General features: G+C 40.7%; 1 protein-coding gene across 2 annotated transcripts; it reads right to left on the reverse strand.

Moving 5' to 3' along the window:
- Positions 1–1,254: 1,254 nt before the first annotated feature.
- LOC105911651 (serine/threonine-protein kinase SIK2-like) lies at positions 1,255–12,205 on the reverse strand. 2 transcript variants are annotated; one of them, XM_031558828.2, is made up of 12 exons: positions 11,924–12,205; positions 11,539–11,698; positions 11,291–11,407; positions 10,676–10,739; positions 10,071–10,232; positions 9,029–9,153; positions 8,520–8,643; positions 8,156–8,385; positions 7,604–7,988; positions 6,554–6,841; positions 2,810–3,029; positions 1,255–2,596 (listed from the first exon to the last, which is right to left on the reverse strand). In XM_031558828.2, the coding sequence occupies exons 2-12, from the start codon at positions 11,680–11,682 to the stop codon at positions 2,128–2,130; spliced, it is 2,328 nt and encodes a 775-aa protein (XP_031414688.1). In that variant the 5' UTR covers positions 11,683–11,698; positions 11,924–12,205; the 3' UTR covers positions 1,255–2,127. The 2 variants fall into 2 exon arrangements, with proteins under 2 accessions (XP_031414688.1, XP_031414689.1); XM_031558829.2 differs by having other exon boundaries at positions 11,539–12,205.
- Positions 12,206–14,181: the final 1,976 nt, after the last annotated feature.

Genomic DNA, 14,181 nt, shown 5'->3' on the forward strand with positions numbered 1-14,181 from the left:
TGTGTATTGGTTTAGGTCAGGGGTTTAGATCATGGTTTCACTCTCGTATCATCAGGTTAGTTGTTCTAAAATAATGTGATTGGACAGAACCCAGAACATTCAGAACAAAAATATCCAGAGGGCTTACAATTATGTTTTCCTTCTCCTGGCACCAAGAGGAAGACATTTGTTGTGTCAATTATGTCTAAACAGTGTTTCATGTCAAAGGTGACCTTTGACCTACCAACATCTGCAGGATAGTAGCATATGCACCATAGGCAATGACAGTATCCATTTAGCAAGACACTGAACTGAATTGCTCCTGATGTGCAGTGTGCCATCAGTGTAAAATGTGTATACATCCTTGTAAGTCGCTTTGGATAAAAGCGTCTGCTAAATGACGAAATGTAAATATAAAACAGATATGTAAGTAAACTTCACACTATACACAAAATATATTGGTGGTTTGATAGAAGAATGTAACAGTTCTACCTAAAAACCATGGAACAGTTTATAAAGGAATACCATAAGGAACCCTTATGGACAGTCATATAACTGTTAACGGAACCTTTAAAGCTTCTTTCAATGAACCATTTTCTGTGGGAGAGTGTAAGGCTCTGTCCGTTTTGCACAGTGTACTTTTAGTGAGGATCAGGAGAGATGTGCTGGCAAACAGCATTTGTTGTGTCTACTGTTGTAGAGACGGAGGGTGAGTGCGTGGAGGGAAGAAACAGAGAGAATTTGTGTGTGTGTATTTAAGAGCAAGAGGTAGAAATAATAGAAGAGAGTATTTGTGTGTGTGTATGTGTGTGTGTGTGTAGTGCGTGTGTGTGAGAGAGAGTCAGAGCATTACCACTCGCCTCACTGGGTCAGAGCTGAGGTGAATGACGCACATTTGTCAGGCTGTGGAATGCTTAACCTATTTAGTCCCACACAGGATGGTGGCCTGAGGCAGCTCTGAGTGCCTTCACAAAGCATCTCTGGGGTGATTGTGGGCATCTTGCCACTGAACACATCGGGAAACCATTGTCTGGGCATCCCACTATCTACGTGATTGCAGTTACTGAGAGTTGTGAACTTTGAGTCTAGGCTTTGTGGTTGTGTTTGGTGGTTTTGGTAGATTATGGTTAGCTATATGGAAAATGTGGTTTTCCTCAGTACAGAGTAGAGGAAAATGCCACATGAAGGACACGCAGGCTGAAATACTGCATTCAAAGATTTGATTTTAGCGTGTTGATATCCTTATGCACCCTTTTTCTTTTCTTGATGAGACAGTTTGATTACAAAAGTTTATTTAGATAACTATTTGAATGCATTTTACTTGTATTTAAAGCACCACTAAATACATACATACATACATACACACACACACACACACATATGTTTATATATGTAAATGGAATACTGTTTTTCACAGGAAAATGCCTCATTATGTCCCATTTGTTTTCATAACTGCATTTAATTGTTCATATGTGCATTAAATGTAAACAAAGTTTTGAAAAAAAATTCAAGGCAGTGCTTTTATGTTGTTGATGTGGAAGAAAAACTATGTTCATACTTGATGACAGACCTCCCAAAGATGATTCTTAACATACAGCACACAGAACACCAGTTGTGGGGAGACATTTGATGACAGAAAATAAGAAGTTAGACACATGCACACTGTGTTCACATCCTGTGGGACTTCATGGAATATTGTTGTTGAGGGTAGCTGAATAGACTACCTTGTGAGCAGAAATATATTCTTTCCTATTCAGAAAATAATGTAAGCTTACAGTGACTTTAAAAAGTATTCACTTTGTAGAGATCTGTTTTCACTTTGACATACAAAAGTCTTTTTCTGTTGATCAGATAAAAAAAAAGCCTAATTAAATTTACCATGATTCAATGTTGTACAACAATAAAGGGGGAAAACCTCCAAGGCGGTGAACACTTTTTATAGGCACTGTACCTACATTCCATAAAGTATTGAATCCTTACCAAAAAGTAGTAAAAAACAACATAAAAACACAAGAAAGAAATATAAAACATTTGATCTAATCACATTTTAATTTCAATTTGTATTAAGGAGTGCTCTTGTATAAGAAGGGTGAATATTTAATAGCCAGTATGAGAGAAATGATGGGAGAGGTAATAATAATTGTAGTTTTAGACAACACTTTTTTCCCCATTGATTGACATCCCCTGACAACCGTCTCCAGGCTTTAGACGTTCTGTTTCTGAGGGTGTGAGGAAGTTATCAAGCCCTGAGGATGCTGGGGCTGTGGGACAGTTCTGTGCCTGGGACACCGGACTAATCTGCAACTTTGTCTCCAGCAGAGCAGCAGTCGAGACCATGTTTGATGAAGATGAGGATGGCGTGAAGAATGAGAAAGAAAAGTCTCCGTTAAGAAGGGGCTGCAGGTGGGGGTCTGGAAGATGGAGTGGTGTTTGTATGCGACTGGAGGACAGTAGGGTCTCTCCTTGCTGGACTTGAGGGGATGGAGTGAGAAGGCCTTGGCAAGAGAGAGCTGAAGGGGACGGAGGTCCATGGAGGAGCTCAAGGTTAAGGGAGTTTTGGGAGGATGAACCTTGCAAGGGTTTCTGTTGAAACGGTGCTTGGGTCATCTGGAACCCCCTGTGACAAGAAAAGAAACAAGCTCATGAGAATCATCCTGGCATCAGAATTCCAGCTCTACTACACATAATCACTTACAGCTTTTTTTCACATTTGTTTTGTTTTCACACATTTTCTGTTTCATGTTTCACCTATGTATGTGCCCCCGGACAACTGCCTATGTCAACTATGCCAAGAAGTTTCAGTGTACACTGGTATGATGTCATTGCTCACAGTTCCAGGGTTTCCTCCCGCTGATGAGGGCCAAACTCCCAGGAGCGAGTTGGAGTGGGAGTGGAAGACAGAGGATGAAGCAGGCGGGCTTGGGCTTCAAGGGAACCAAAATGCCCTACTTGGGGCCATGCGGGACGCAGTAGACCTCGGCATCGGGTCAATCCCAAATGGCCTTTTGTGCGAACGTTCTTCTTCTGTGCCTGTCGCGAAGATTTAAGACCTACAGAAGTGGAAGAAGAGCGCACCAGACATGCCAAGTTGATAATCTGACAAAAACGTGAACTTTGTGTAATTACTGAAATTACAATCTTCCTGGTTGGTCTCCACACTGACAAAGCTAATTACACTGATTAGGTTTGTAGCATGGTTCAGGAGTTGCGTTAATTACAAAACTCAGATGACTGGTAAGTTGTATCTAGCATGCCAAGATCTTTGTAGCCATGGCTACAGCAGGGCAACACCATGACACACAATTACCTGCTATAAGCCTACTACTGGAAACGAAAGCGCAGGTGATAAGAGGAGAAGAAAAAAACTAAATAGTGGTTAGTGAGAGCCTGTTAGCCTACGTTGACTGACAAGGGTTTGATTTTTCTAAGCAGATAAATGGGTTGTCAATTCTAACAACAGCTAGCCATCTAGTAGGTCTAATTAAATAGCAGTGCGCTATATGTAGCTAGCTGTTTTGTAAGGTGTTTGAAGTATAATGTTATAATGCAAATATTTACTTTGTATGGAATATGTTTCTGCTGGTCTGACAGTGTACAAAGCTTTAGCCTTACTTACAATGTAGCCAAGGCCATGGATGAAGAATTAAATGAAGATATTAAAAATAGGCCTATTGGTGGATGTGAGCTATGCTAGCATAGTTCTCTCCAAACCAATATACATTTTAGTTTAGTTTTAAAAGCTAGCAGATCAGAAGAAGATTAAGTTTCATAATGCATCCGATCCCAGTAAGCAGATATCTTCACAGATAGGCCTAATGAAGGTTTATTCCTTTAACTGTGAAAACAAAGGTTCCTAAAGCAGGGCCTAAAGTAATTCATAGAAGAACATATAAAACCTTTTTAGAAAATTATTTTATTGCTGATGTAGAAAATATTGAGTGGGATACTGTGCTTGAGAAGATGCATGTAAATGCTGCACTGGACTACTTTATGAATTTATTTTCTGCAGTGTGTGATAAACATGCTTCAATTAAGAAGCTCACTGTTAGATCACTTAAAGCACCTTGGCTGGATGAGGAATTGAGAAACTTGATGAGAGAAAGGGACCTAGTGAAAAGATCTGCCATCATGTTAGGTAATATAGCAGATTGGCAAGCTTACCGCTCACTAAGAAATATAATAACTAAATTAAATAGACAAAAGAAAAAATATTACTATCATTCTAAATTTGAGGAGTGCCATGGAGACAGTAAAAAACTTTGGAGAGTACTTAATGATGCTATGGGCAGAAGTAAAATGGCCAAAACACCTTCATTTATTGAACTGAATGGAGAATTCATTACTAAACCATCTGATATAGCAAACTACTTCAATAATTACTTTCTCAGTAAAGTGAACACACTAAGAAATCAAATGCTGCCTGTGAGTGGTGGGCTGTCCAAAGCTATAATAAAAAATCATATTATGTGTGGTAAGGATTGTGTGTTTGATTTCAAGCCAATCAGTGCTGATTTTATGGTTAAGATACTTCAGACAATTAAGTGTGATAAACCTTGTGGGTTTGATAATATTGACGGCAGACTGCTTCAGTTATCAGCTAAATCAATTGCTAAGCCTGTAGGCCATATTTTCAATTTATGTTTTAAGGAATGTGCTTATCCTGATTTGTGGAAAATTGCAAAGGTTACTCCTCTGTCAAACAGTAAGGAGCCATTTACAGGTTCAGGTACAGGCCTATCAGCATTTTACCTGTCTTGAGTAAACTTTTGGAGGGAATTATATTTAAGCAAATCCAGCAATATCTTGCAGAAAACAACATTAACTCAGACATACAGCATGCATACAAAGCAGGTTACTCTACAAGCACTGCACTGACATGTCTTACTGACGAGTGGTTCAAACAGATTGACATGAAGTCAGTTGTTGGGGTGGTGCTCTTGGATTTCAGTGCAGCCTTTGACATCATAGATCATGAACTACTACTCATGAAACTATCGGCGTATGGATTCAAAGATTCCGCTATTGATTTATTGAAGGGCTATTTAGTGAACAGGCAACAATGTGTTATGTTCAATGGCTCCCTTTCAAATATTGAGACACTTCAGTGTGGAGTTCCTCAGGGAAGCAGCCTTGGCCCCCTTCTCTATTCTATTTTTGTAAATGACATGCCATATGTATTAAAAAATGCAGGAATGGGGATTTATGCGGATGACACGACTCTGTATGTATCGTCAGAGAGCATTGAACATGTTAATGAGGTGCTTCAACTAGAGTTAAAGCTGGTTTCTGAATGGATCATGGAAAATAAGCTGAAGTTGAATGTCTTAAAAACTAAATGCATGGTAATAGGTTCTAAATATGCTCTCAGGACAGATAAGAAATGAAGCCTCTCTTTAAAGGGTGCTGCTATGGAACAGGTTAAAGAAGTCAAACTGTTGGGTGTCACTATTGACGAAACACTGTCATGGTCCACTCAGATTAATAATACAGTGGTGACAATGATTAATGGTATCTATGCCATTAGAAGGAGTGCTCATCTGCTAACTAACACAACAATTAGACTAGTCATACAATCTCTAGTTCTGTCAAATCTGGACTACTGTCCTGTTATTTGGTCTAGTGCATCAAAGCAAGAACTCAGTAAACTTCAGCTTGTTCAGAACAGAGCGGCAAGACTAGCACTTCACTGCTCTGTTAGGACTAGTGTGGATGTTATGCATGCCAGGCTGTCATGGATGAGGGTGGATGAAAGACTGGCATGTAGCCTTATTCTGTTTTTAAATAATGTGTATTCCTCACAGAAACCTGTCAGTTTGTTTTTACAGCTATCACCTGCAAATGAGAGACATGGTTATAATACTAGACAGGCACTAAGTGGTCACTTTACTTTTCCTCTACCCAGAACCAATGCACTTAAGAAAACAGTAATGTACAGAGCCATTGCATACTGGAATGTGCTCCCCTCATATGTGACTCTAACAAGAAATAAATGTGATTTCAAAAGGAAACTTAAGGCAGCTATAATTAGAAAGGAAATTATAGTAGATTAGATTATTATTTTAGGTATTTAAGGGATTTTAGGTATTATTTTACTTTTAATGTAAATGTTGTTATTTAAGTCTGTGTTTTTGTGATAATTGATCATGCTGTACTGCATTTTATGTATTTATATTGTATTGTAATATTTTTTGCCTGGACCCCAGGAAGAATAGTCTCCACCATGGTGTAGACTAATGGGGATCCTTAATAAACAATAAACAATAAACAATTCCAATATGAAAATGGCAGTTGCCTTTCAAACTATCTTCTTACATTAAGCATGTGTTTAGATTAGCTACCTGCACAAATTTGTAAATCAGTGGACAGGATTGAACAGAACAGGCTATTGATAAAACTTAAAACTTTTGTCAAGAATTACATACAAGTATCTGTTTGAGGTCATTCAGACTGCTCTCCATGGTAACAGACACATAAATGTGAATGTTCTAGGAACTTCCGTGCTTCCTTAACCACTGCAGTGCTAATAGGGGAAAATCATAAAATAGTCTACAAAGTTTCTTCTGTGTTACAGCACCTGGTGAGAGTGATGTGTCTGAAGCTCGTCTGCCCTCGTTGAAGCTGGGTACAGTGAGGCTGGCCTTCTCACGTATCCCTTCATTGGAGGACTGGCTCAGGTTCTTCTGCAGAGAGGCGTGGGGCCTGAGAGTCACCTCGTGGACTTCAGCAGCTGTGAGTCTGCAGACGGCTCCGGTGGAGGGGGAGAGGCCGGTGCCAACCACAGAGCTAGTGGAGGACACACACTCCTCATGGCTGCTGCTGCTGCTGTCTGAAGGGTCATCGCTGGCCAACTGGACCACTATACCTGAGCAGGGAGAGAGTGGGTGTTGGAGTCACAGTGCAAAGATGGAGAGCACTTCTGAACCCAAAGCATGGGTTCTTTACACTTGCGTTAGCAAATCTGCCAGCGCTATCCATGTGTATGCTAATATACCTTAGTGAACCCCTAATGCTACCATTCCAAACTCAGCAAGAGCTCAACAACCTGACTGCCTTTAAAACACAGCCTGTGATCTTCTAAATGAAGAAATAGACAGAAAGGGAGGTACAGAAATAGAGGGACAGAGAGAGGGAGAGGTCAATATGCTCAAAATGTAGGTTAATTACCTCAACGTGTGTGAATCAGTGAGGGAATCCAATTAGCTAATTCAACTCTTAAGCAGCCTGACAGAAATCTATGACGTTTTTAAGTGCAGATTATGCCTAGTCTTGTGTCACTGACGAATATGGGGGGATTACTATGGGGGGATTACTCAAAATGATTCTAGAAGAGGTGACACAGTCCTGGCTTTTCATACAAGTGTCAAAAGGATTGAGCATGGATTTACTCTGAAGACTGTCCATAACATGAATAACACTTCAATACAATTTCAATCCTATTAGTATTTTTGAAAATGTCTGCCTGCCACCACATAATGTCATAAAAAATTGCATTCATCTCTATCCCAATATTAATACAACCAGACATGAATAATTGGGCAGTTTGAACAAAATGACTCTGATGTATGAATATCTAGGCAGATTGCTAATGTTTAATTTCCTTCTCCACACGGCACCTGAGACTCACATGGTAGCTTGTTGCAAAAGGAGGGTTTGGCAGATGTGTTAGTCGGCTCCTGCACACCATTCCTGGGTGAATCCAGAGGTGACACAACATGTGTCTGTTCCTCTTTCTCTTCACGTTCCTCTGACTGAAGTGTCCCTGGTTGACCTTTTATGTCACTGATTCTTGTCTTCAGCAGGTGGATAGGGGCGGGAGGCCGTGATCGAAGCAGGAGTCCGCTCAGGGTGACCTCTTCTGGGGGAAGCGAGTCTTCCAGTGAGGAACCAGAGGAGGCCTGGGCCCCACTCCTTGCCTGCTGACTGTGCTGCTGGGAGAGGTGCTGCCTCATCCGCTCCAGAAGGAGGCAGTATATTGCAGAGAAGTGATTGTAGCTGCCGCTCTGAAGGGACTGGGGCGGAAAAGAGGAAAGTTTATCTAGCATGACAAGCAGGATTATCTGGTATATTGTCCTTCTCCTTTATTTGTTTTCCATGTACCCAGCCTAGATGTTCAGCACAGTGGGAAACATTAAGAATAAGACTCATTTGATCATTCTTAATTTGGTCTGTCCATTACCTCTATAGTGCGCTGTCTGTCGATGCCCAGTGTCTGCATGATGCCCAGTATATGCTCGCTGTAGCCACCCAGGCCAATAGTGCTGTCTGAGGGAGGGGGACAGGGGACAGTCTGACAGGCAGCCACTGCAGCTGGGTCAGCCTGCATCCACCGGTGCTGCTTGATCTGTGCAATGCTGAGGCGCTTTGCTGGGTTAACGGCCAACATCCTCCGGATTAAGTTTTCACATTCTGTGGGAGAAACACTACTGATATCATAATCTAGCATCGATCTGCTGATCAAGTGAAGATCCTGTGAATGGGTGTGGGGCACTAGTGTGTGTGTGTGTGTGCTAGTAGGCTATGTGTTGTGTGGCACGTCCTACCTTGTGACATAAAGAAAGGTACTCTGAAACGTCCCTCAGTGACCCTTTGTCTGAGGAGATAGAGGTTGTCCCCATCGAAAGGCAGCGCTCCACAGACCAGCACATATAAAACCACTCCAAGGCTCTGGGAACAGAAAACACAACATGATAAAGCACGTTTCTTAAGCGTTTGGTATACTTCTGCGGATACAGTCTGCGCATGGTCTTCACACGGTGCGGATGACGCAAATTTAGACATCCATGCAGTCTGTACGGACTGTCCGTGCTGCAGCTAAATTTAGTGCGCTCAACTTGTGCACAAAACAGCACAAAAACAAGTATATTTGGGACACACCAATGTGCACGTCCGTATCAGTATTGCGCAAAGCCGTGTCTGCAGAAGTGTACCTCTGTTTACTCTTCCTTTAAGTACAATGACGAACTAAAGTTGATTGAATTCACCTCTCTTCATTGTTAAGAAGTATGGTTTCTCCTACTTTTCATTAGAATATGTGGCATGTGGCTCATACCCAGATGTCAAGCTTTGGCCCCTCATACGCTTTCCCCTCAAAGACCTCTGGTGCTGCGTATGGGGGACTGCCACACCACGTGGACAGTGTCTCTCCTGGCTTGTAAAAGTTTCCGAAGCCAAAGTCTGACAAATAAAAAAACAACAAAACAAAATAAGAGAATCTGTCAAAATCCAGTTGAGGGATGCAGAGTTGAGTCTATCAACTGGCAAACATAGTATATTGCCTACAATGTCGAAATACAATTCTTTACTTTTTTAAGCACCCCATTACTTTTAGCAGGTGCTCCACCCAGTCCTCCATCACATATCCTCTATTACCCTCCAGCACTCTCTGGACGAGTCCCCTACTAGACTACTTGCCATGGCTGCCTTCTTCTAACTCCCACAGTAATTATTGTGGTCAATGGCCAATGTCAATATCTGACATATGCACTGACTGCAAAGTAAGACAATACAGATCAAATTAATTAGACATTAATTTTTATAAGCAACTTCTAGCCTACAACCATCCTTGTTTCAGATTTTTTTTTAAATCTTGACTTGCACAGTATTTCTTGTTGATGTTCTTTGTAATGATTATCACCTGCGCTCCAAACCAACTCATGCTCGTCATACTCATCTCAGGCATGATCAATCTTCATGCCTGACAATAATCGATTCTGGATACATGGATTCAGCCTCTTAAGATATATGTAAGAAGGTTTCTCTGAAGGGAGCTTCTAAGAGATGGTTTTGGGAAACACTCGTAGAAAACTAAGCATCTTTAGTCAGTTATGCCTTTTGAGTCTTCGTAGAACGCTAAGAGATACCTTAACTGAGATACACAACCCAGATCTTTAACAATAGGGCTGTGTAACATGACACTCCCAACAAGTACAGAATACTTCAGGGAACAGAACCATGGACACACATGTAGATTCTCCAGCTGTTCCTCCCTCTTACCCCATTGCACATACACACAAGAGAGAAACAGTGAGAGTGCCTCAAGGAACAGAAACTTCCTTTTCAAATGCGGCGCCTCTCTTGCTCCAGCAGCTCACCTGCCAGTTTAACGTTCATGTTGGCGTCCAGCAGCAGGTTCTCTGCCTTCAGGTCACGGTGGATGATGTGATGTTGGTGACAGTACTCAACAGCATTCACTATCTGCCAGAACTTTCTACGAGCCTCCACCTCCGCAAGGCGGCCAACAGACGTCAGATAGTCTTTGAAGATGCCAGAGAGGAGCGTCAAGTGTGAGATAAGGAGAAAGAGTGAGACAGCAGGTTAATAGAATGCCAGTGGGAGTGGGAGAGAAGGTCAACAAAAGAAGAAGAAAAAAAAAGTTTTTCAAACAACGACCATATCAGTGTCTGTTTGTGCACGCTCAACAGGAAATGCTTAAAATTCAGAGATCCAGGCAATGGACTGACTGAGCCTTGTCAGTTTAAGTTTCCGGAGGCTGGACAAAAACATGTAATGCTGTGCAAAGGCGCACGTACACAACATTTTTTTTACATGCACTGTTTACTCACAAAGCAGTGGCCCCCAACTTACACAAAGACTATAAATAATATATAATAAATGTGAGCAAAAGTGCATTCAAAATGTGCCCTTATGTGTAAAAAATCCCTGATACCAAAAATCAGTAACAATATTTTAAACTTACCAAACATTTCACCATTTTGTGCATATTCTGTCACAATGTACAACATATCTTTAGTCTCCATGACCTGCAGATCATTAAAAAGGAACCAGTTCAATAACAAAACTCATTCTAACAACATTTAGTTCCTGTGTTACAGTTCAAAGCCCATAAGCTTCGTAAAACATGGTTATAATTATGAAATTCAATGACTTATATAAGGCAGTTCAGTTGTCGTCATACAATTGCTTTGGAACAGCCTGATTCTGTGGTAAACTGAAACAGCTATTGGGAAAACAATCTGCTTTTGACCTTTTGCATGCAAAGGTCACAATTTTCCTCTGTGCAATCCTCCAGAGAGGGCTGAATGAATAGGGCTCAAAAGGGAATGGGACAAGCATGGGAAACAAACCCTCTGTTAAGAACTAGTCACCTAAACTCCTTATTTAAGTTCTCTTTACAACTGAGCAGAGTTTTAACATGACACAGCACCTCTTTGTGTAGACATATTTTGGCCTGACCTTAGCAGATACTAGTTTGTTGTGTAAAACAGATTAATCTTACAATCAATTTCAATGTAATTTATATAAAGCATTAAAAACTGTCACATATCCCTTTCTATCTCTCTCACACACAAACCTGGTAGAGTTTGATGATATGAGGGTGGTTCAGTAGTTTCATGATTTGAACCTCTCTGTTGATTTTCTCCAGATCCGAAGAGTCTAATCTAGTTTTGTCAATAATCTTTATGGCAACCTAAGGACAAATGTACATTCGAATAAATATAGGCTGCTGCTTAAAACAACTCAACGAAGTAAAATTGTTGTGTGGTAGGCTAGCTCACAGACAGAAATTACAGAAATTGCTGCGCATGCAAAACTACACACCTGAGTTTTGGTGACTTTATGTCTTGCCAGTTTTACCACGGCAAAGGTCCCTTTTCCCAACGTCTTAAGGATCTCATAGAAGCCAACTTGAAGCGGTCGCTCATGATGAGTTCCCGAGTCGCAACGGTCCGAAAGAATCACCATGATTATCCTTCTGTGACTGTACAGTTAACAGCTATGTAAGTACGTATTCAAGTAATATTGGTTTAAGCAAAGTATGATGGGGCAATTGTTTTTAACAAAATAACATTGCCCCAGAAACACTTTGAAAGTCGGAGGGATACATATAGGGAATTTTCTTGCAATAATAGGCTACACAACAGCAATCGGTGCGCAAGCACGCAAAATCTCCTATATGCATTCGCAGATTTGTTTTTGAACTTACCTCTTCAAGCCTCAGTAGCATCTGTAAGAACTTCTTGGAGAGGCGACTTTTAGTCCCTATACAGCATATGGGTGGAAAGTCACATGCTAAACCGTTTTCAACACGCAGGTAATTCAAAAACAGATTCTTTATACATCTAGCGTGCCTCACACAAATCCTCACGAGAGCATATTTGGCCCATTGAAACTGTCCCAAATTAGTATGAGTCCCCGCCCCTATTAGTCAGGTGGCTTAACAACGCGTTCGTGACAAGAGTGATAAAAGCATGAAATTTGGCACACAATTAGCTTATATCCTACTAAAACATATTAGAAGGGGTGCCCAAGTGAAACTGCTCATTTTTTCGTTTTAATGAGATATTAAGTTTTGACCTAAATCAAGATATGCGTTACCTGTGGTCCGATTTTCAAAACGGTTATTTTGCCTAGAAATGCTTACCAAATAAGTAATAAATCAGTTATTTATGCATGTTTGTGTCCCTTTAAGTAGCAAAACAGACAAAAAGACTTGTGCCCGTGCGCGCGCTCATCCAAGATGGCGGGAAAGACGTAATTCTGCTATATCTGTTAGGTAAAACCGTTATTTTACCACCATTTAAAACCATATTTACATTTGTATCTTTTATATGTATAAGGACTGTAATATTTTATTAAAGATTTGCTTCAACATCATTAAAATAGCACCAACAAAGGCGCATTACAGTACCAGTAGGCTACCGCAGAAAAACGGTAAAATTGGAGCAGATTGAGCGTGTCTTTTCCTACATCAAAACTGATCATATGAGGAATGTGCTGTTATAAATTGACAAATGTGATGATGAAAAATTAACAAGTGAATAGCATTTATCGAGCTTATCGAGTACATAGAAGAATGTAGCTATTAAAAAAGGAACTCATATGTTTAAACTTTCTGAGCTGTCGTTGTACATCAAGAGGCTTGAAGATATTGGAGTTAAGAAAACTATAAATAAAACCAGGTTAATCAATGTCTTGCTAGAACATTACAAAGAGACTCTTTAAGAACAAACTGATGGAAGAAACAACGTTTTAGATTTCCGGGATGCAATAAGCAGGCTATTGAAGGATGCTTTGAAACAACACAACTTTTCAGAAGACGCCGAAATTGTAGCGAGGCCTGCAACAATTGTAGGCTAAGGAAAGACATTTTTGCACACAAAGGATTTATTTTTTCTGGGTGCTTTCCAATGGACTGCCATTCAAAATATTAACCGTCAAGCTTAAAGTCTCTCGTTTCTATCATTCTTTATGGTCTCAACATAGAGGATCAAGAGAAGTCTGAAAGCCAGGCATGTTTGGCCAAAACTGGCCAAACTCGCATTTCAGCATCTCGTGAGCCACCCCTACCACTATATATTGGGCTAAATATGCATAGCTCCACTAGAAGTAAGACATTGATAGAAAAGATATACCAAATGGGCATTTCTGTTTCCTATGATCGTATCATTGAGATAGAATACTGGCTAGAGACGTCTCTTTGCGAGTGCTACAAGGCCAGATTGGAGTGCGCTCATGTTCTTAAGGGCTGAATTTGTGATAAATCGTTGATGAGTGCGTTCACATGAATTCTACAGGCATCAATAATTATAATAATAATAAATACAAGAATATTTGTATCATTAACAATTACGTTTCACATTTATAGTCATGATTCTACGAGGCTTCGTGATAAATAAATAAATAAAGAAAACGAGAACGCTCGTTCAATTTAAGAATCAGTGCACACTTTGGCCGTTTAAGAACACATTTCCAGGCATTCATGACCGGTGGAGATCTTTTCTTAGGTTGAAGATATTAAAGACACTTAACAAAATGTGCGAGAATGAGGTCCATTGCTCACAATCCCAGCTCCACGACATCAGTCTCCTCATTTCACGGAACTGGTATCAGCATCTTTCAGTTTACAACAGAAAGTGTGCCTGGCGAAAATAGGCCCCCACTGTCACGTCTGTGAAGGGTCGCCAGTCCTCTAGAGGGCGACACTCACTCTAGAGCACCTAACACTAACCTTTCTTCTGCACTGGGCTACACCTGAGGTGATTACTACTTCCTACTTAAGCACTGGGTGTCCTTCCCTCTTCACTCGGTCATGGAGTCTCGTGAGTACAGTTCTCTTTCTTCTCGCTTCTCTTAAGAAGTCTTGTTTGGGTATCTCAACCCTGTTTGTGGAATGCTAACGCACTCGCGATTAGCTTAGCATAGGCTAGCTGTAATTACCTTTGACTGTTGCTAACCCTGTGC

This window comes from Clupea harengus, chromosome 21 (assembly GCF_900700415.2).
Source record: "Clupea harengus chromosome 21, Ch_v2.0.2, whole genome shotgun sequence".
Lineage (NCBI taxonomy): Eukaryota > Metazoa > Chordata > Actinopteri > Clupeiformes > Clupeidae > Clupea > Clupea harengus.

Coding starts and splice junctions, on each gene's coding strand:
- LOC105911651 (XM_031558828.2), bottom strand. CDS start 11,682: ATGGTGATTCTTTCGGACCGTTGCGACTCGGGAACTCATCATGAGCGA. Junction 11,408..11,538: donor ATAAAGTCACCAAAACTCAG/GTGTGTAGTTTT, acceptor ATTTGTCCTTAG/GTTGCCATAAAGATTATTGA. Junction 10,740..11,290: donor ATATCATCAAACTCTACCAG/GTTTGTGTGTGA, acceptor AATGATCTGCAG/GTCATGGAGACTAAAGATAT.